At 41.4% G+C, this 21,090-nt stretch overlaps 1 protein-coding gene across 1 annotated transcript in view; it reads right to left on the bottom strand.

Moving 5' to 3' along the window:
* LOC126272045 (N-terminal Xaa-Pro-Lys N-methyltransferase 1-like) overlaps positions 1–21,090 on the bottom strand; it is a 78,861-nt gene that overhangs the window by 31,940 nt on the left and 25,831 nt on the right. Inside the window, exon 3 of the mRNA XM_049974559.1 lies at positions 7,167–7,350. Coding sequence (XP_049830516.1) covers positions 7,167–7,350 — 184 coding nt within the window. The remainder of the gene's footprint in view (positions 1–7,166; positions 7,351–21,090) is intronic.

Here is a 21,090-nt window from a genome sequence, read left to right as displayed (position 1 = left end):
TCTTGTCACAGGTCAGCAGCACCCGTGACTGCGCAGGGACATCTGTTTTAATCGAAACAGAGCCACTTTTCATTTTTGAAATTGCTACTACTTCCCCAAAAGTGTGCTCGAAGTGGTCAATGAAGAACAGTGGTAAGTATTAGGGAGAGTACTTCCCCCACCCCTCCCTGTCTCTGAGTCCTATGCGCCTCCCATGGTGTTGCCAGGGAAGCAAACATTTTGGGGTCATACCTCTCCACATTACAATAAGTCTTACCTTCAGAAGAGACTGCTGGGACTGTGTGACCACCAGTGGAAGACAGTTTAATTTGTTTCATGTGCTAATTTTCTGTGATAGTATCACTCACTTTGAATGGAGGCTCCGAACAGGTGCCACCCAGTGACACAAACATTACCTTGCCAGTATACCATTGGCTGGAGTCTGTGTGGCCCAGCCACGATGGGCACATACTCCTTGGCTTGCACAGCGGTGTCCAGGTCGGGCACCAACAGCGCGATTCAAACATCGTCAGGGGGGCTACCACCATGCAGGTACTTGATGACCAACGCTCCCTGACCCACCCCCCACCACAGAATGGCTAGCATGCTGGATTTTGGGCACAGTACCTTTGCAAGAAATGAAGGGTGCAAACAAAGAAAGATACAAAAAGTGCAATATATGCCATAATGGGTGATCTTTCCTACACAATCTGCCTTTCTTTAAAATTTGGAAAAGGGAGCAGGAGGAGATGACTATAGAGAGAGAGAGGAGGAGGACAAGGAGGAGGAGGAGGCAGGTAGGGACAGGAGGACTGGCGTAGATGGATAAGAGGGAGAGGAAGCAGTAGGAGGAGAAGAAAGAAATATGAGGTCAGGATGAAATGGAAAGAAAGCGAGGGGGGGGGGGGGGGGGGGAGGTGAACAGAGAGAGATGGTGGAGGAGGAGATTGAGAGAGAGGGCAGCGGAGGATATGGGCAGAGAGATGGGGGGAGGAGGAGTTAGGCAGTGAGATAGGGGGAGGAGGAGATAGGTACAGAGATGGGAGAAGAGGAGATGGGCAGAAGGATGGGGGGAGAAGGCTCTACCTATAAACAGGCGTGGGTGAAAAAGTAATATAGCTTGTGACACACAACCAGCCAGACTATACTCATCCAGTACTTGAGAATGAGAGCCCTTAGTGGCACGCAACAAACTTTACACATAACTTCAAACCTGTACTAAACATTTTCTCACTGACAACCCACACAAACGATGAAAGGAAAAATGTTTATTGCTTACTACGTTTTCACTGTTCATGCAACACAACTGCTGCATCAAACATGACATTTCATTTTATTACTTCTTTACCAGTAATTGTATTTGTCATACATTTTGCACACAGAAGTCCCATACACCATTGAACGGAGCAGCAAAATTATATCATTTTATGACATATAGTTCAGGAGAGATGTCCAATACTGAGATGCGTGGTAAACAGCTGCATCATGCATGACATTTTTATCCATCAGTTCCTTACTACTAACTCTATTTGAAAACACATTATGCAGATAATAATCACATATGCAGCTTAAAGCACACAAAAATATATCATTCTGCGACACATAGTTCAGGAGGTACAACATCATAAATATTAATAGGTGCAAAAATAAAATTTCAGGGCAAAATTCGATACAGATACAGGTGAGATATGTGTATAAATATGTGTGAAATACATTAAATACAAATTAAATATATGTGACTTGTACGTGGGCAAAGTCACATGAAAAAGATGCTCCTAAACCCCTGGATCGATTTCAACTCAATTTGGCAGACATATTACTTATTATATGGAAAGAAATAATGTGAGTGTAATAACCAGCAACTTCCTATTGACGTGCAAGTGTTAACTTGGAGAGAAAAGAAGGACGGAGGTGGTGCACAGACAAAGAGGGTAATAGATGATATGGACATTGATAAGGGGGTGAGGAAGGTATGGACAAAGAAAGGGGAAGAGGGAAAAAGGCAGAGAAAGGGCAAAAGAGGGGATGGATAGAGGGGGGGGGGGATGAACAATGCAAGCAAAGAGAAGGAGATGAATAGAGATTATTTTGGGGGGAGGGGGGGGGGAGAAGAAATGGGCAGAGAGAGAGAGAGAGAGAGAGAGAGAGAGAGAGAGAGAGAGAAGAGGACATGGACAGAAAGAGGGGAGGAGGAGATGGATAACAAGAAAGGGGATGGGGGTGGGGGAAGAAGGGGGCAGAAGAGAGATGCACGCAGGGGAAAGAAACAGATGGACAGAGGGAAGGAGCAGATGGATAGAGGGAAGGAGCAGGTGGACAGGGGGAGGGAGTAGGTGGCCAGACGGAAGGAGATGGTGGACGGGGAGTGGGGGAGGAGCTGACGGGCAGAGGGAAGGAGCTGTTGGACAGAGAGTGGAGCAGGAGGAGATGGACAGGGAGTGGTGGATGGAGGAGGTGGACAGAAACAGGGGATAGAGGAGATGGTCAGAGGGGGAGGCTTGAGATGGACAGGGAGAGGGACAGTAAGAGAGGGAGGAGGAGGTGGACAAAGAGAGGTGGGAGGGAGGGCATATGGCCTTAGAGATAGGAGACGATATGGAAAAAGGGGGAAGCAGCCAACAACCTGTGGAAGGGGGGGGGGGGGGCGGAGACACAGATCAGATGTACAGGTAGGGCCAGTAGGGCATGGACGGAGAGAGGGTCAGGAGCAGCTAGCAAGTATGCAGGGTGAGTCTTGTTAGACACGACACCCCTTCTGTTTCGTGAATGGTTCCAGGTATCAAAACAAATCTTTTGAAAAAAGATAGTACACTAAGGGGCATGTATTTTAGTATGTGATTTAGCGTCTCAACTCTTGTATTAATTGAGATATGAAACACGTGATAAACAGCCATATTCAAGAGAAAAAGAAAACCAGTACATTAACTTTCTTAGATTTGGAAATGAAAATACCTGACCTGTCTTTTACTGGAGAAGCCTCAATACATTTTAAAGTACACCACATACTGCCAGACAAACGTATCTGTAAATACTACTCAAAATTGTAACTTGACAGAACAGAGTTTAAACAAACTAAACAGTTTATTTAGAATGACAGACGATTTGCACCAATAAAATACCTTCCTTAATGAAACGTAGTTTTCCACTTTACTTAATTATATGCTCAACTTGTCTCCCATTGACTGCAAGTGATTCCCTGTCCATCTCCTCCTGCCCCACTCTCCGTCCACTTGCTTCTTCCCTCTGTCCACCACCATCCGTCTGTCCACTTACTCCCTCCCCCTGCCCACCTGCTCCTTCCCTCTATCCACCTGCTCCTTCCCTCTCCCCATCTGTTCCTTCCCCCTCTATACATCTATCTTTTGCCCCCTCTAAGTCCATCACCTCTTCTCCTCTCTTGTTGTCCATCGCCCCCTCCCCTCTCTCTGGTCTTGTCTTCATCCCTCTCTCTCTGCCCATTTCTTCCTTCCCCTAACCCCTCTCTCGCTATCCATCTCCTCCGACCCTCTCTTTGTCCATGTCCTCCTCCTCCTCCTCCTCCTCCTCCTCCTCCTCCTCTCTCTCTCTCTCTCTCTCTCTCTCTCTCTCTCTCTCTCTCTCTCTCTCTGCCCATTTCTCCCCCCCCCCCCAATACCCAAAAAAAATCTCTGTCCATCTCCTCTTGCTTGCACTGTCTACCTCGTCCTCTCCCCTCCCCTCTCTTGCTATCCATCTCCTCCGACCCTCTCTTTGTCCATGTCCTCCTCCTCCTCCTCCTCTCTCTCTCTCTGCCCATTCCCCCCCCCCCCCCCCCCGAATCCCCAAAAAAAATCTCTGTCCATCTCCTCTTGCTTGCACTGTCTACCTCTTCCTCTCCCCTCCCCTCTGTCCATCCTTTCTTATACCCTTTCTCTGTCCTTTTCCCCCTTCCCCTTTCTTTGACCATCCCTTCCTCTTTCCCTTATCAATGTCCATGTCATCCATTACCCTCTTTGTCTGAGCATCTTCTCCACCCTTTTTTTCTCTTCAAGTTATAGCAATTGTTGGTTGAGGGATATGTGAACAAATGAAAGTACTTCAGATGATATGTTGTTGCATACTGTGGTGATCTGACAGCATATATCGTCTGGCGTAGTTGGAGCTTCACGATAAACTGCACCTTTCTATATCCCCATAGAAAGAAATCAAGAGTAGTCAAATCAAGAGACCTGGCCACTCATTGTACTGTGGAATTCCGTCCTATCCAATGGTCAGGAAACTTTTCATTCAGTATTTGCATTGCAACACAGGAAGGGTGAGCAGGGCTGCTGTCATGTTCGAACCACATACACTGTCTCTTAGCCAGTGGTACCTCTTCTAGAAGAACAGATAGAATGTTTGTAAGAAACTGCGCATACATTTTTCCATTTAACATCCCTGGGATGAATTAAGGTCCCACAATGGAATTTCCTATGACACCGTACATAGATTTATGCTTCACAATTGATGTCATCATTCCTGACGAAGCCAGTGCTTATTTTCAGCTGGTTAGTAGTGCATGTTACATAAATTTAAATTATCGTGGTTCGTAAATGCCGCTTTAACAGTAAGGAGCACATGCTAGAAAAATGTAGTATCATCTCCCAAGCGATGTAGAGTAAAGCAGCTAAATGTTATGCGACTTTCAAAATTGTGTTCTTCAAGTGTCTGATAGGTAGTGACAGATGATAAAGGTGGAATTTACGTCAATGTAAAATGCGAATGACATTCTTCCAGCTGATCCCACATTCCCTGGCAACACGTTTTGCACCACCATTCACCATATAATATAGCATACTTAACTTCGCGTTGCTGATGTAAATGTTTGCATGCAAGAATTGTTGAAGCAGAGATGACCTGCCGGAGGGTGCCCATACCCAGGGGGCAAAGGAGGGGGCAGGAGTTCCCACCCAACCTCTTATGGAAAGGACAAAATGTAATGAAGTTTGGTGGTTTTCTTTCAAGAAAATGATTTAAAAGTCACTGTTATGCAGGTTAGTAACAGGACTGAACTGGAATTTTTGCCATTCACCTTCCAAAATATTAAAAATTCTCCATACCTCAAGGTCTAGCACCCCCCACCCATTTACAAACTAACATATGAGTGCCCTTGGACCTGATGATAGACAACAAAGTCCCTGCTACTTCCACAGTGCCAAGAAGTGAGGAGTCAAAAGACCTGATATGACAACATAGCGTGGAATGAACATGTTTACAATGCAAAATGCATTCTTGCTGACTTGCCCTTCAATTTTAGAATAGTTCTTGGATTATTTTGTGAAGAGTTTCAACCTCAACATTAAAAAGCTTTATATCACTGTAACCATCTTTTCATGCACTTTTGGACACCATTAAAAAAAAAAGTATATCATTCTATTTAAAAATACATACTTGCTTCAATATCTCGATCAACACAAGAGTTAAAGACTCTTAATCACATACCAAAGTACATGTTCCTTAGTGTACTATCACTTGTGAAAAACCTTGTCTTGATATCTGGAACCGTTCATGAAATAAAACGAGTGTTATGTCTTATGTGACTCATCCATTATAAATGGATGTTTGTGTGTGTATTGTGTATTATGTATGTATGTATGTATGTTCCACATCTCCTAGATACAATTTAACCAAATTCGGTGCATGTACTACTGATTGTCTGGAAAGAAGTAATATGTGGGTAGGAACCACCTAGCTTCCATTGGTGAGAGAGGTGGTGAAAAGGGTTGATAACGCCTGACATCTCGCCTGGTGTGTTGTGTGGGTAGTATTGGAATTCATTCACCTACATCTATATTCTAGAAACTACTGTGATGTGCATGGCACAGGATACGTGGCATTTTGCCAGTTATTGGGTATTCTTATCGTTCCATTCATGTTTCTTACTGTTCCATTCACGCATGGAGTGTGTGAAGAATGATTGTTTAAATGCCTATGTGTGTGCTGTAATTAATATAATCTTGTCCTCACATTCCCTATGTGAGCCGTAACTGGAGGCTTGTAGTATATTCCTAGAATCATCATTTAAAGCTGGTTCTTGAAACACTGTAAGTAGACTTTCTTGGGATAGTTTATGTCCATCTTCAAGAGAGAACCAGTTCACTTCCTTCAGCATCTCGGTGACACTCTCCCGTGGGTCAAACAAACCTGTGACCATTTGTGCTGCCCTTCTCTGTATATGTTCACTATCCCCTGTTAGTCCTACCTGGCAAAGTGGATCAACTAGTAGCAGAACATGCAGCTGAACATAACATACTTGATTTCAATGGCAGCTTCACAATGTGAGCCACCTGCGATGTGATTTATTTTTACAACACATTCTCCACTCCTAAAATCATTACAGCCTCAACCTACTGTCCCCACACCCTCTGCCCACCTGCTTCCACCTCATCTGTGCTCTCACTTTCTCCAGAGATCCTTCCCACTCCTCCTAAGATAGTATTTCATCACCCACCCAACCTTCACAACATCCCAGTCCATCCCTATGCCACTCCCAATCCCAACCCTATGCCACCAGATTCAGATGGGAGTTATCCTTACAACACATTCTCCATTCTCGAAATCATTCTAGTCCCAACCTGTGGTAACCTAGTGTCCCCATACTCTCCACCCAGTTGTTTCTGCACCGTCTGGCCTGTCACTGCCTCAAATTCGCCTCCCCTCACCCTCACTGTGTGCTGCTCTTTGCCAGTGCACCCACCAGTTTTTTCCACTCCTCTGCTCCTCTCCTTTCGACTCCATTTCCCCAACCCCTTCTCCCTCCACACTGTCTCCTGACATTGCACCTGGTAAGCATGTCCTGCTACCTCCAGTCCCTTCATGCTCTGTCAGGCAGCACTGATCCCTCTTGTCCCACTTGTAAATTACTATCCCTGCCCCTTCCCCACACCACTTCTGATTGATGCTCCAATTCAATGCATTTCAGTTGCAATCTGGCTGGAGCAGCTAGAGCTAATAGTGCGCTTGCTTGTACGAATGTGTGCAGTCTGCGGTCCCCCCCCCCCCCCCCCCCCCCCCAAAGAAGGCTTTGGCCAAAAGCTTATAGGTAACAGTGTTTTTGTCATGCTTATCTGTAACTCAATGCGTCATCTTTAGTGTGAGTAGCAATCTATCCTTTACATAATACTGTTGATAATCGAAACAAGATTTTCCATTGTTTCATTAATATTTTGCTTTTTCTTAATTCAGCTCACCAACATTAAAGAAGGTTCCAATCTTTTTACTGTTTCCAATGTATGTTTCTGCTTCTTTCAAAAAGATACTATTTTGTTCCACCAAATCTACTTTTTGGAAATGATGCAGAAGTAAGTTTTTAGTTATCCGTCCAATTCCAGCTCCACAATCCAAGGCAGTCTCACGTGAAGGTGGATCTTTCATCTGAAAAAGAAATAACAACAGTGAGACACACTGCAAAATTTCTCCCTCTACATGTGAGAGCTGGACATGTGTGCTTTTGTTAATAAATCAGTAATTCAGTTGCTTGACAGTAAGAAAAAACTTGCAATAAGAGCACAAAATAAATATCTAAATTATTTGAGTGCCATACTGAAAGTTGTGTGCAATCCATTATTAGAAATCCTAATTTATTATTTTTATAGAGGCCATGTATGTCATATTAATCTACAAGGTTTCCATTTTTTGGACACATTTGCTCACCATTCTGTAAGTTAGAAGATGCCCTTGAGCTATAAGCCCATTCAAACTGCTCAAAGACACTGCTTTTTGGATGTCCTCCAGCATCTTGTAGCATTATCCTCGCAGCTGTTCTTTCACAGAACTGAAAAGATGATAGTCAGATAGTGTCAAGTTGGAACTGTATTGAGGGTGGGGAAGTCCTCCTTACTCAAATGTCCTAATTTTCTACCCAGTGACACAAGCAGTGTGAGACTGCATGTTACTGTGCTTCAGGATGATCTTTTTCCTGTGTCATTTACTGTGCAATGCATGGCTATGCTTCAAAAGTGTCTGTATGTAGCAAACAGCTTTCATGATTTGTCAAACTTCAAAAATGAAACAGAATGCAAACATTCTTTAAGATGCTGGCCATAGCCCTCTCAGTACGGCAAACTGTTCTTGCTTACTTTTGTGAGGGTGAGTCTGAATGTTACCATACCATACTCTGGTATTTTGTTTCATGCCCATAATGATGAAATTAGCTTCACTGTCTTACACAACTTCACTAAACCATACCCTTAATTTCAAAAGCTCTGAAGAAATTTTGTTTTATGGATCTTCTCTGAACTTTGTGCTCTGCAATCAGTAAACAGGGAATCCAACAGATATTAACATTGTAGTAACCCAAGCTTCCAACAATTCTGTGGATTGTACTAGGCCCTACTGCCAGTTGTGTTGTGATTTCATTCTCAGTGACAAAGACTTGCACACTTCAACTCCATATACACACTGATGTCTGGGATGGATTTCACTAGCATATTTTTCCTGTTTGACAAGAATTCAATGACAGAATGCTGTTGAAACAAAATAACAATGCCTCAATATTGATTGACCCCTTTATCTATTCCCATCAGACAGGGTGCATCATCTGCACATCATTACAGTTGCAGGTGTGTAATACTTCGGTCTACCTGTTGATGGTAGGAAAAATCACTACAATGTCATCTCTGCACAGTACTGTTCATTTACCCAACTGCTGTCATTATGTGAGTGCACAACAGGGAGAGTGATCATCCAGGACAGCAATGGATGATGTGATTTCTGTGGAAGGAGGGTGCAAACAGTTAGGATATTCACAGGCAATTGGTGGCAGTACGCAGAATGTGTACCATAATGAAAACCAATTTACAATTGGGTGTATGGCTGGAAAAAGAGATCCTACATCAACAGAGAAAGGAACCAGTTTTGGAAGAAAAGTGACTGTGATAACACCTGCCAACATTGAAAGAGTGGAAAGCATATTCAGGAGAAAATGTGTATCACACTCACGGAACTGGAGGCAGCCACAGGACTTTTCATAAGTAGTCTGCACTGCATAGTACATGACCACCTTAAGCTTGTGAAGTTGTCCACCAGATGGGTTCCCAAATCCCTACTTCTGCACAAACACATCAATGCAGGACATGTGCAGTGATATCCTTCAATGCCACAGCCAGTACCCAGAGATTTATGTGAAAACTTGTGACTGGTGATGAGACTTGTCTTCATTACCATGAGCTGGAGCCCAAAGCCCAATCAATGGTGGGAACAAGCAGGTTGTAGTCTTCAGCCGCAAGATGGGTTTGATGCAACTCCCCATGCTACTCTATCCCATGCATGCCTCTTAATCTCTGAATAACTACTGCAACTTTCATCCTCTTGAATCTGCTTACTGTAGTCATCCCTTGGTCTCCCTCTACAATTTTTACCACCCCCTCCCCCAATTTCCCTCCTGCACTAAACTGGTGATCTACTGATGTCTCAAAATGTGTCTTATCAATCGATCTGTTCTTCTCGTCATGTTGTGCCATAAATTTCTTTTCTCCCTGATTCTATTCAGTACCTCCTCGTTAGTCACATGGTCTACCAATCTAATCTTCTGTAGTGTCACATTTCAAAAGCTTCAGTTCTCTTCTTGTCTAAACTGTTTCTCATCAATGTTTCATTTCCATGCACGGCTAGATTCTGTATAAATACTTTCTGAAAGACTTCCTAACACTTAAATCTATATTTAATGTTAACAAATTTCTTTTCTTGCAATTGTCAGTCTACATTTTATATCATATCTACTCTGGTCATCATCAATTATTTTGTTCACCCAATTAACAAAACTCATCACCTATTTTAAGTGTCTTATTTCCTAGTGTAATTCCGGAGCATCACATGACTTGATTCAATTACATTCAATTACCCTTGTTTTGTTTTTTTGATGTGCATCTTATATCTTCCTTTCAAGACACTGTCCATTTTATTCAACTGCTCCTCCAAGTCCTTTGGTGTCTCTGGCAGAACTACAATGTCATCGGCAAACCTCAAAGTTTTTGTTTCTTCTCCCTGAACTTTAATTCCTATTCCATGTTTTCTTTGGTTCCCTTTACTGCTTGTTCAATGTACAGATTGAATCAAATCGGTGACTGGCAAAATCTTTGTCTCACTCCCTTGTCAACCACTGCTTCCTTCTCATGTGCCTCAACTCTAATAACTGTGGTCCGGTTTCTGTACGAGTTGTAATGAGATTTCTGCTTCTTGTACTTTATGCCTGCTACCTTTAGAATTTCAAAGAGAGATTCCAGTCAACACTGCCAAAAGCTTTTTCTAAATCCATAAATTCCACAAATGTAAGTATCCCTTTCCTTAAGCTATCTTCTACAGTAAGTTGTAAATTCAGTATTGCCTCACGTGTTCCTGCATTTCTCTGGTATCCAAACTGATCTTCTTCGAAAACAGCTTCTACCAGTTTTTCTATTATTCTGTCGAGAATACTGACTCTACGACTTATCACGACTTTGCATGAAGTAATGGCCGCTATCGACAGGGGATCTCAAGTTGATTCCGTATTTCTAGATTTCCGGAAAGCTTTTGACACCGTTCCTCACAAGCGACTTCTAATCAAGCTGCGGAGCTATGGGGTATCGTCTCAGTTGTGCGACTGGATTCGTGATTTCCTGTCAGGAAGGTCGCAGTTCGTAGTAATAGACGGCAAATCATCGAGTAAAACTGAAGTGATATCAGGTGTTCCCCAGGGAAGCGTCCTGGGACCTCTGCTGTTCCTGGTCTATATAAATGACCTGGATGACAATCTGAGCAGTTCTCTTAGATTGTTCGCAAATGATGATGTAATTTACCATCTAGTAAGGTCATCCGAAGACCAGTATCAGTTGCAAAGCGATTTAGAAAAGATTGCTGTATGGTGTGTCAGGTGGCAGTTGACGCTAAATAACGAAAAGTGTGAGATGATCAACATGAGTTCCAAAAGAAATCCGTTGGAATTCGATTACTCGATAAATAGTACAATTCTCAAGGCTGTCAATTCAACTAAGTACCTGGGTGTTAAAATTACGATCAACTTCAGTTGGAAGGACCACATAGATAATATTGTCGGGAAGGCGAGCCAAAGGTTGCGTTTCATTGGCAGGACACTTCGAAGATGCAACAAGTCCACTAAAGAGACAGCTTACACTACACTCGTTCGTCCTCTGTTAGAATATTGCTGCACGGTGTGGGATCCTTACCAGGTGGGATTGACGGAGGACATCGAAAGGGTGCAAAAAAGGGCAGCTCGTTTTGTATTATCACATTATAGGGGAGAGAGTGTGGCAGATATGATACACGAGTTGGGATGGAAGTCATTACAGCATAGACGTTTTTCGTCGCGGCGAGACCTTTTTACGAAATTTCAGTCACCAACTTTCTCTTCCGAATGCGAAAATATTTTGTTGAGCCCAACCTACATAGGTAGGAATGATCATCAAAATAAAATACGAGAAATCAGAGCTCGAACAGAAAGGTTTAGGTGTTCGTTTTTCCCGCTCGCTGTTCGGGAGTGGAATAGTAGAGAGATAGTATGATTGTGGTTCGATGAACCCTCTGCCAAGCACTTAAATGTGAATTGCAGAGTAGTCATGTAGATGTAGATGTAGATGTAGATGTAGATGTAGATAAGGAAAGGCAAACCTACTTCTCTAGCATTTGTAGACTTAGAGAAAGCTTTTGACAATGTTGACTGGAATACTCTCTTTCAAATTCTTGAGATGGCAGGGGTAAAATACAGGGAGCGAAAGGCTATTTACAATTTGTACAGAAACCAGATGCAGTTATAGGAGTCGAGGGACATGAAAGGGAATCAGTGGTTGGGAAGGGAGTGAGACAGGGTTGTAGCCAATCCCCAATGTTATTCAATCTGTATATTGAGCAAGCAGTAAAGGAAACAAAAGAAAAATTCGGAGTAGGTATTAAAATCCATGGAGAAGAAATAAAAACTTTGAGGTTCGCCGATGACACTGTAATTCTGTCAGAGACAGAGGACTTGAAAGAGCAGTTGAATGGAATGGATAATATCTTGCAAGGAGGATATATGATGAACATCAACAAAAGCAAAACGAGGATAATGGAATGTAGTTGAATTAAGTCAGGTAATGCTGAGGGAATTAGATTAGGAAATGAGACACTTAAAGTAGTAAAGGAGTTTTGCTATTTGGGGAGCAAAATAACTGATGATGGTCAAAGTAGAGAGGATATAAAATGTAGACTGGCAATGGCAAGGAAAGCATTTCTGAAGAAGAGAAATTTGTTAACATCGAGTATAGGTTTAAGTGACAGGAAGTCGTTTCTGAAAGTATTTGTATGGAGTGTAGCCATGTATGGAAGTGAAACATGAACAATAAATAGTTTGGACAAGAAGAGAATAGAAGCTTTTGAAATGTGGTGCTACAGAAGAATGCTCAAGATTAGATGGGTAGATCACATAACTAATGAGGAAGCATTGAATAGGATTGGGGAGAAGAGGAGATTGTGGCACAACTTGACTAGAAGAAGGGATCGGTTGGTAGGACACGTTCTGAGGCATCAAGGGATCGCCAGTATAGTATTGGATGGCAGTGTGGAGGGTAAAAATCGTAGAGGGAGACCAAGAGATGAATACACTATGCAGATTCAGAAGGATGTAGGTTGCAGTAGGTACTGGGAGATGAAGCAGCTTGCACAGGATAGTGTAGTGTGGAGAGCTGCATCAAACCAGTCTCAGGACTGAAAACCAGACTTCTGAACTGAGGACAACAACTGTCGAGAATTCATGTAGAAGGAAGAATACTGTTTCAATAAGGTACAGCATAATGATAAAAGGCAGCCAGACAATACCTTAATGTGCCACAACATTTCAAGCAAAATCAGAGTTGTCCAAAGGGAGACTTCCAAAAGGAACCAGATCTGTAGAACAAAATCTGTTAATAACAAACTACAGGTTGCAAAAACATCATGTAATGAAGTTCTGTGCAATAACGAAGGAGGAAACTCCAAATGTGGTTAAAGTATGTCAGAATCAGCCAATACCAAAACTCTCATATGTGAAGTACTCTATTCAAGATACATTTGGCTATACAGTTTGTGCATTATGATTCATTCTAGAGCACAGTCAAGAGAAAGAATTATTTTTTATACTTGGATTGAAACAGAAGGATTGAAAGGATGCAACCAAATAACCTGTGCTCTACTGATTCGCTCAGAAACCTTGGGGCATCTCAGCCGGAAAATAGTCAAAATAAAATTATTATTATTTTTTGATTCCTGTACCAGTCAAAACAAAAGTACAGTAATGATATGCATACTAATGACATTAATTGAAGAAAGTAAAAAAATTAAGGCACTACCTATTATTTCTCTATTTGTGGTCAAAGTTATAATCCTGACCGAGTGTTTGGTAAATTGGACAAAGACTACCGGAAAAAAGGAAGATAGTTTTTTACCAACTAAACATTATAAAGTGCTGGAACAACATGGCATCGTCTAGATGCTAAATAAGGACTGAAAAGCAAATGTTCTCAAGTCCATTGCACTAAAATCCCTTTAAGCGAGTGATGGCTTATGAAAAGTCTAAGAAGAAAGTACTGTTGTCAGTACTGGACACCTGTAATGAAAGCCCTGTAAATGGAAATAAGTGTATGGCGCCAGTGGCTGGGAGTTCCCAGTTGGGAAGTTCGGCTGCCAAGTGCAGGTCTTATTGAGTGTGACGCCAAATAGGGCGAACTGTGCATCGGCAATGGGGATGAAATGATGATGAGGACAGCACAACACCCAGTCCATGAGGGGAGAAAATCTCCCTCCCCAGCCTGGAATCGAACCCGGGCCCTCATGTGTGGCAATCCAACAAGCTGACCATTCAGATAATGGGGTGGACATGGAAGCCCTGTAGAGGTTGAGGTATGTAAATCCAGAAACTACAGCCAGGAAGTGAGGAAAGCAGCCACCTTGCAAAAAATTTACAGGGTCTGCAAGGAAAACAAAAAGTATATCTTAAAACATGTAAGACATTTTACTGTACCAGAGGGAGCAGACGAGTTTTATGACAACATTGCTGTAAGTGATCAATGGTTTCCCAGTTTAGTATTGTTGTAGCCCATATTTTTTGTTGCATTTATATAATGTTTTTTTGCTATTTTGCACTTCTGCTCATCAAACATTTATGGAAAAATATGATACTAGTATTGCTTTTGTATGCAAAACTTACAATAAAGTGGCTTTCCTTATAATTAATGTTAAAGATAAAAAGAAACAGAAGAAAGTAAATTTGTATGTGCATATTAACAAATCTTTTAACTTTCCTCTTTGCATATGTGGGAACATCAGCACCACTGTCCAGAGTAAACAACTCACAGTTTTATCTCTGACAACTGATGATAAGGGTTCAGTTCACCCAACGACTTGAGTGTGCCATGTTGTGTATTCTTGTACGTATAAATTTCTTTAAAATAAAGTGTGTTGTGTACTCCACACCACAGTGTTTTTCATCATTTACTATCACTATGAACCAGTGTACCACATTAGTGAGCTCCAACTACCACATCATGTCGTATTTTCTCGCTTTGCTACCGAGATGATTACCACAAAATGACAATGCTGCCATTATCACACTCCACTGCTAAATGAGTCTTGCAAACTGACAGTAATTTTCCTGCATACTTGTTTTACGTGCCATGCTACAACATAGAACATTCAAGTGCAAAGCGTCAGACTGTGTCTGAACCTGAAACATCGACACAAATGTGTAGAGTATTGACTGCCCAATGCACCTGCAGTGTTCCATCCTTCATCAAAGCACAATAGATGGCTCATTTGGACACGGAAAAAATAATCGCCATGTTTGCAGATCCAAAATGTCGCATCCAACAATCTCCTTGGGACCTAAATTCAGATATGAAGTGTCATTACAGTGTTGGACAGAGACACGCTATCGAACTGATTAGACAGCGTGCTCCTATCAGTGCTGTTGTTTCGACTGCACCATGTCCAGACAGTAAAGATTTTCACAACTGTGTCTTTCAACCAATTGAACAGTGCTCAGATGTTTTTTTCTGCCCTACTATTCTGCCCAACTGATGCCGTCAACAATGGCAGCCATCTTGCCTTGAATCACGAAGGCAGGAACCCAAACTTGCATGGATTCAATGGAATATCACTGAGCACAACACCCCATCACCATGCCATCCCAGCTCGGCTAGGTATCATGAATTCACCCGACCGTAACTGAAGAAGCCGGCATCCCCTCCCCACTGCGGCAGTTAGCCATTACCTCACACCTCAATCTGAATGTGAGATGACACGAGCCAGCCCAATCACTGCCTCACAAGGGACAGCACTTCCCAACAGTGGCCACCAGACAACAAAACAACTTGTTGCATGGTGGATGCCACTCTCCCACCACATGTCATATGTCTATGCTGGTTCCATTGGTGTTTCGACTCTTCTGCATGCAAGTGTGGATGGCGCTGCAGACTTTGCCACTGTGTTGCACAACCTGCACTGTGCATGCTGAACCGCAGATGCTACCCAAGGCAACTGCCTGCCAGATATGACAACACACTCAATGACATCATACTGCAGTGTTTTCGCAGCCTGGAGAACAATCTTACTGCACTAAACAAAATGTTCCAGCTGAACAAAACATTCCAACAGCATACGGTTCCATCTACATCTACTGGGCAACTTGTTACACATAAGAAGCCTCCCATGCTCACTCAAGTGTGCTGCGCCCACCCATTTCCATGCCTATCTGCTCTACACCCCCGCCAGTACTTTCACCCCCGACCATTGCCTCCACACCGTGCTCCACACTACTTTTTTGTGTTTCTCAAGTTTTGAAAAAATGTTCCTCAATTGTGTGAAGCAAGAAAAAGAAACGCTACAAGCATTCAAAATGTAGTGATGCGCTAGTCTCAAATGATTTAAAAAAAAACTAATCAGTAATAAACTTTGATTCTTGCACATCTTTTAGCTTATTTCATCAGCTTCATGATGAGTGCCTATCACTTAGCTAATGGTCATAGTTATTGTGATATTTTGATATTACATAAACTACTGAAAGAAATTCTTAAAGTTTGTAGTGAAAAATAAGGGTTGCTATGTCCATGTTATGGCATATGTTGCTCCGTATGAAATGTAGATAACATATTGAATTCTTCTTTAAACTTGGAAGGATATTGCCATCTGTCTCCAATCTCAAGGAAATGTAAAGAGCACTCTGTCGTGAAGAACGCATGCGTCAGTGAAAAAGCCATAATGGAATATTCACAGATCCCTCATATCTCATAAACAGTCTGAGATATCAAAATAAGATTTTGGCAAATCATAGCATGCTGCAAAGAACAGAGTATTTTGCCATCTGATTAATATGCAAAACTCCCATATTTAGCATTACATTTAAGCAACAATAGATTTTTCAATGACATAGTGTAATTTTTAGGGACTTCAATAGATGGGGAAACAAAAATTGCTGTGGGTTCCGCAACAACATAAGTGAAGAAGTTATATCTTGATTTCTTTTTACTCAGAATGGCCTTTTTCATAAACTACTGACCTGTCTTTCCCTCACTTACTAGTTTAATATTATACTGTTTCAGGATTCTGTTGCAATTTATTTTTTAGCTGCATTAGAATGTTAGTGACACTGCTGTGTTTTGGCAAAAGGAGCACATTTTAACATGGCAACAAGAGAACTAACGTATTACTTAAAACTTGTCACATTCGCTTATGAACCCCTCTCCCCAACTATCTTCTTGATATGACTGACAACTGAAGACCAGTCCTGTGGTGTAACATTTGGAATAGCTTCTTTTGTCAGCATTTCATCCTCACTGAGTGTAATTTCTTGTTTTTTGCCGCATTCCTTTTCACCTATGCCCGTATATTCTCAGCTGGATTTAAATCAGCATGGTAAGGAGGAATCCTGATTAAATTATGCCCTTTAGTGTTAGCTAGTTTGTTAAATCTGGTAGGTACAGTGTTTGGCTTGTACAGCACTATACATTCCATTAACTCCGCCTTATACATGCCATGCTGAACTTTATCTAATGGAAGATTTCTTTCTAACCAAAGCAAAATATCTGCTTTCCTGTACTGCATTGTTGGAGCTTTTCTATCACAACAGAGTGGTGTGTGCATTATCCATTACTATTGTCAGATTCGGTGGGATATTTTGCAGCATAAAATTATCTTTACAGCTGGCGAACATGATCTCGGACAACAACTTTTAATGTGAACCTCGTGTTCTGGTGCACTGCTGTGTTGTTATTAATGCAACACCACCACAAAACACTGGTTCACAATTCCAGACGGCTGCAGAATAATTCAACATCCGAAAATATCACTTTAAAATTAGAGCTGAAAAACACAGATATCCATCATCTAAGGTGTGAAGTATGTGGTAATGTTTATTCACAGCATGGAACCATGGGCTCTTTATCAACTGAACCACTCGTGGCACAGTAGGGAAAGCTGGCTTGCCATTGGTGTTATCTAGGCAATCGCGTCACGTCCCCTCCAGTCAGTCAAACATCAAAAGTCACAACTAATTTTAAACACACTATAATGAAGAACAAAATAGAAATAAACTTCCACATGGGGAAAAATATATTAATATATAATGAAGAATATGCATATATAGTGTATGTTTACAGCTTCTGCGATGGTAGTGGTCATGTTCCTGTCAAAGAATACTGTATACACTTCCCGACATGTCAAATTCCTTATTGAAGAGTGTTTACCAGAGTTTTCAGTGTACTGTGTGAAACAGGTATACTTCCAAGACCCCTCTCTCTTCTAAATGAGTAGTTCAACAACTTGTGCAGAAAAAGCAGCACACTGGTGATATCGTGCACCATAGCCTTACTACCAACACACACAAACTTTTTGTGTGTATCAATGTCCCACGAATATACGTATGGTGAATATTACCTGCAGGAAACATATACCATTTCACATACAGCAGGTCCACAGTCTTCACATTGCAACAATACCACACAACATGAATTTCCTCACTGGTTAAATGACAATTCTCATTTGTTTTCATTGATATGAAGTCATGTTTTCACGGAACTGGTTCGGCATGATTGGTAACATGTTGATAGGTCCAATCATTTTACAACAGCAATTGACGGGACAGAGTTACTTGCTATTTTTGGAAAATTCATTTGTTGACACCTTGAGGATGTTCATCTGGCCACATGAGCTGCAATGTACCTCCAGCATGATGCAGCCCCTCCACATTTTACCAGAATTATAAGGCGCCATCTGAACTGCACCTATCCTAACAGCTGGACTCTTGATGGTAGTATAGTTAACTAACTACCAAGATCACCAGACCTTATGCCATTAGATTTTTGTTTATGGTGTCAGATGAAGCCCGAGGTGTACAAACAAAGTGAGTATGTACGATGAACACTTGGTCACATCATGGATGCTGCTGCCTCATTAAGGAACATGCTTAGGTACTGAGCCAAGAATACATGTTATAGCAAGAGTGCACAAAAGCACTGAAATTGACAGTGAGATATTCAAACATTTGTTGTGAACTGTATAACAGCTGTAATGTGACATGTACTATAACGCTTACAGGTGCATGAGTTAAAAACACATATTTTTCAATCAATACATTGTAAAATGCACATTGTAATGTTGACTTACTACTGTACATGTGAACATTGTCTAATACATTGAATAATTCAGAAAATAAGTGTTCATTACATGTGTTCTATCTCAGAAACCATTCAGAATAGTGCATTTGTCCACATTAAGTTTTTGGCTTCAAATGATTGTTCCTGTTGTATTCCTGTATACTGACCACTCCACTGGGGACACCTTGTATGCAACGCCATTAAATTTTTGATGGACAAGGCAAATGAATTAGCAAAAATTTTGTTAAAAACGTTGCTTGAGAGGGTAACAGGAATCACTAGCTATTCCAATCAGTCAATAAACACAATAAGACATGGCTATAAGTACTTCCCAAGGCTTCACTAGTTTGGAAAGCTGCAGGAAAGGGATAATAAAATATTATTTTTACGTAATATTGTTGGTAATGACACAATTTCCATGTGCACATGTTCTTCATTTTGGCTTGTCAGTATTATAGTAAGTTACATGTTCACTCTGCTACATTTTCTTCCTTATTTTTGTTTTATGAAATATTCTTCTAGCAGTGTGTGGCTGATCTTGTTTTGTTCTGGTTGATCCTTTGTTTATGTTACTATTCCTTTTCAGTACGCAACTGAAGAACTACTGGTTTTGAAGGTCTATTATTTGTCAAATTACTGGCCATAGCGACATTACCTGTTAATACCACTGTTTCCAGACTCGCTAGCTGTAGTGTACAAGTTATGTGAGTCATATGTTTTCACACAGACTTCAGCTGTCAAACTGCATTTCTGCTACCCTGCTGTGCCCATTCATATCAGAACACAACCACTACTGTTGCCCCTCCCCTGGCACACTGTCTTTCTTCAGTAACTACATGTTAAGGCATCTAATGCATTCACATATAGTTAATTTTGGAATGATAAAGAGGAAAAATTGTAGGGGTAGACAAAGGTAAAAATATGTGCAAGGGATAGTTACAAAGTTTTAATTATTACTCCGAAGAAATAAAGTTACACAATTAACTCTTTGTTTGTTTGCAGGTACACGTATAGAGTTCTGGTACATGGTACACACGGAAATACTCACACCACAGCATTGTACCACACCACTGGAGGAATCAGAACAAAATAGTGCAGTTCACTGATACACTGGAGATGGGCTGTGCCATTTTGTTTTGGCTGTTCTAGGGGTGTGCTACGGTATTTTGGGACAGGGACTGAAATGTGTACCTGGAAACAATTTACAAAAAATGTATTATGGATCTTTATGGCTAGCATTCATAAATTATTGGATGTAGCAGACATAAATAGATGTAGGATTACATCTAGCCAGGGAGAATTTGATGACTATGAAAAGTCTCCTACTATTTGTAAGTGCAGTATTCTTATTCAATGAGCAGGGACATGTGCAGAAAGTGAGTCTGTCTATAAAGCAAAGTTAGGTTATTAAGTCAATATCCAAAGATTCCACGTCATTGATTATCTATTAGGGCAGAGATTTTACATGGTTCTCTTATTTGATTGAGGTGAATGCTTAAGTGGTTCTTTTGAAAAGGACACAGCTGATTTCCTTCCCCACTCTTGATAAATCTGGACTTGTGTTCCATCTCTAATGTTGACGACCACACAACCAAAATTTCCTTTCTCTTCTATTATATAATCAGAGTCAGTGCCACATATGAAAGCAGCCATATAATATGCCTCTCTACTGATAATTTCAGCACACCTTTTTATGCGGGCATGACCACCAACTATCTGGTCAATTTTACAAATGACCATCATGAAGCTGTCACCAAGAGTAGAGTGGCAGAACACACTGCTGAGCATAGCATATTCGATTTCAATGGCTGCTTTCCCACCCCTGCCATTTTGATTCTATCTCCAACCCCCATCCCTCCCCAACATCAGCTTCTCTAAATTGTTGTTGTGGTCTTCAGTCCAGAGACCGGTTTGATGCAGCTCCCCATGCTACTCTATCCTGTGTACGCCTCTTCATCTTCAAGTAACTACTGCAACTTACATCCTTCGGAATTTGCTTAGTTTATTCATCACTTGGTCTCCCTCTACAATTTTTACCCTCCCTCCATGATTTTTATGCTCCCCATTTCCTTCCAATACTAAAATGGTGATCACTTGATGCCTCAGAATGTATCCTACCAACCAATCTCTTCCTCTAGTCAAGTTCTGCCACAAATTCCTCTTCTCCCTAATTCTCTTCAGTACCTCCTCATTAGTTACGTGATCTACCCATCTAACATACAGCATTTTGCCATAGCACCACATATCACAAGCTTCTATTCTCTTCTTGTCTAAACTAGGTATCATCCATGTTTTACTTCCGTACTTGGCGATACTCCATACAAATACTTTCAGAAAAGGCTTCCTGACACACACTCGTTTAGACAAATTCCTCTCCAGAAACTCTTTCCTTGCCGCAGTCAGTCTACATGTTATTTTGCTTCCCAAACAGCAAAACTCATTTACTACTATAAGTATCTCATTTCCTAATCTAATTCCCTCAGCATCACCTGATTTAATTCGACTACATTCCATTATCCTC

This window comes from Schistocerca gregaria, chromosome 5 (assembly GCF_023897955.1).
Source record: "Schistocerca gregaria isolate iqSchGreg1 chromosome 5, iqSchGreg1.2, whole genome shotgun sequence".
Classification (NCBI taxonomy): domain Eukaryota; kingdom Metazoa; phylum Arthropoda; class Insecta; order Orthoptera; family Acrididae; genus Schistocerca; species Schistocerca gregaria.
This window is presented reverse-complemented; position numbering and strand designations above follow the sequence as displayed.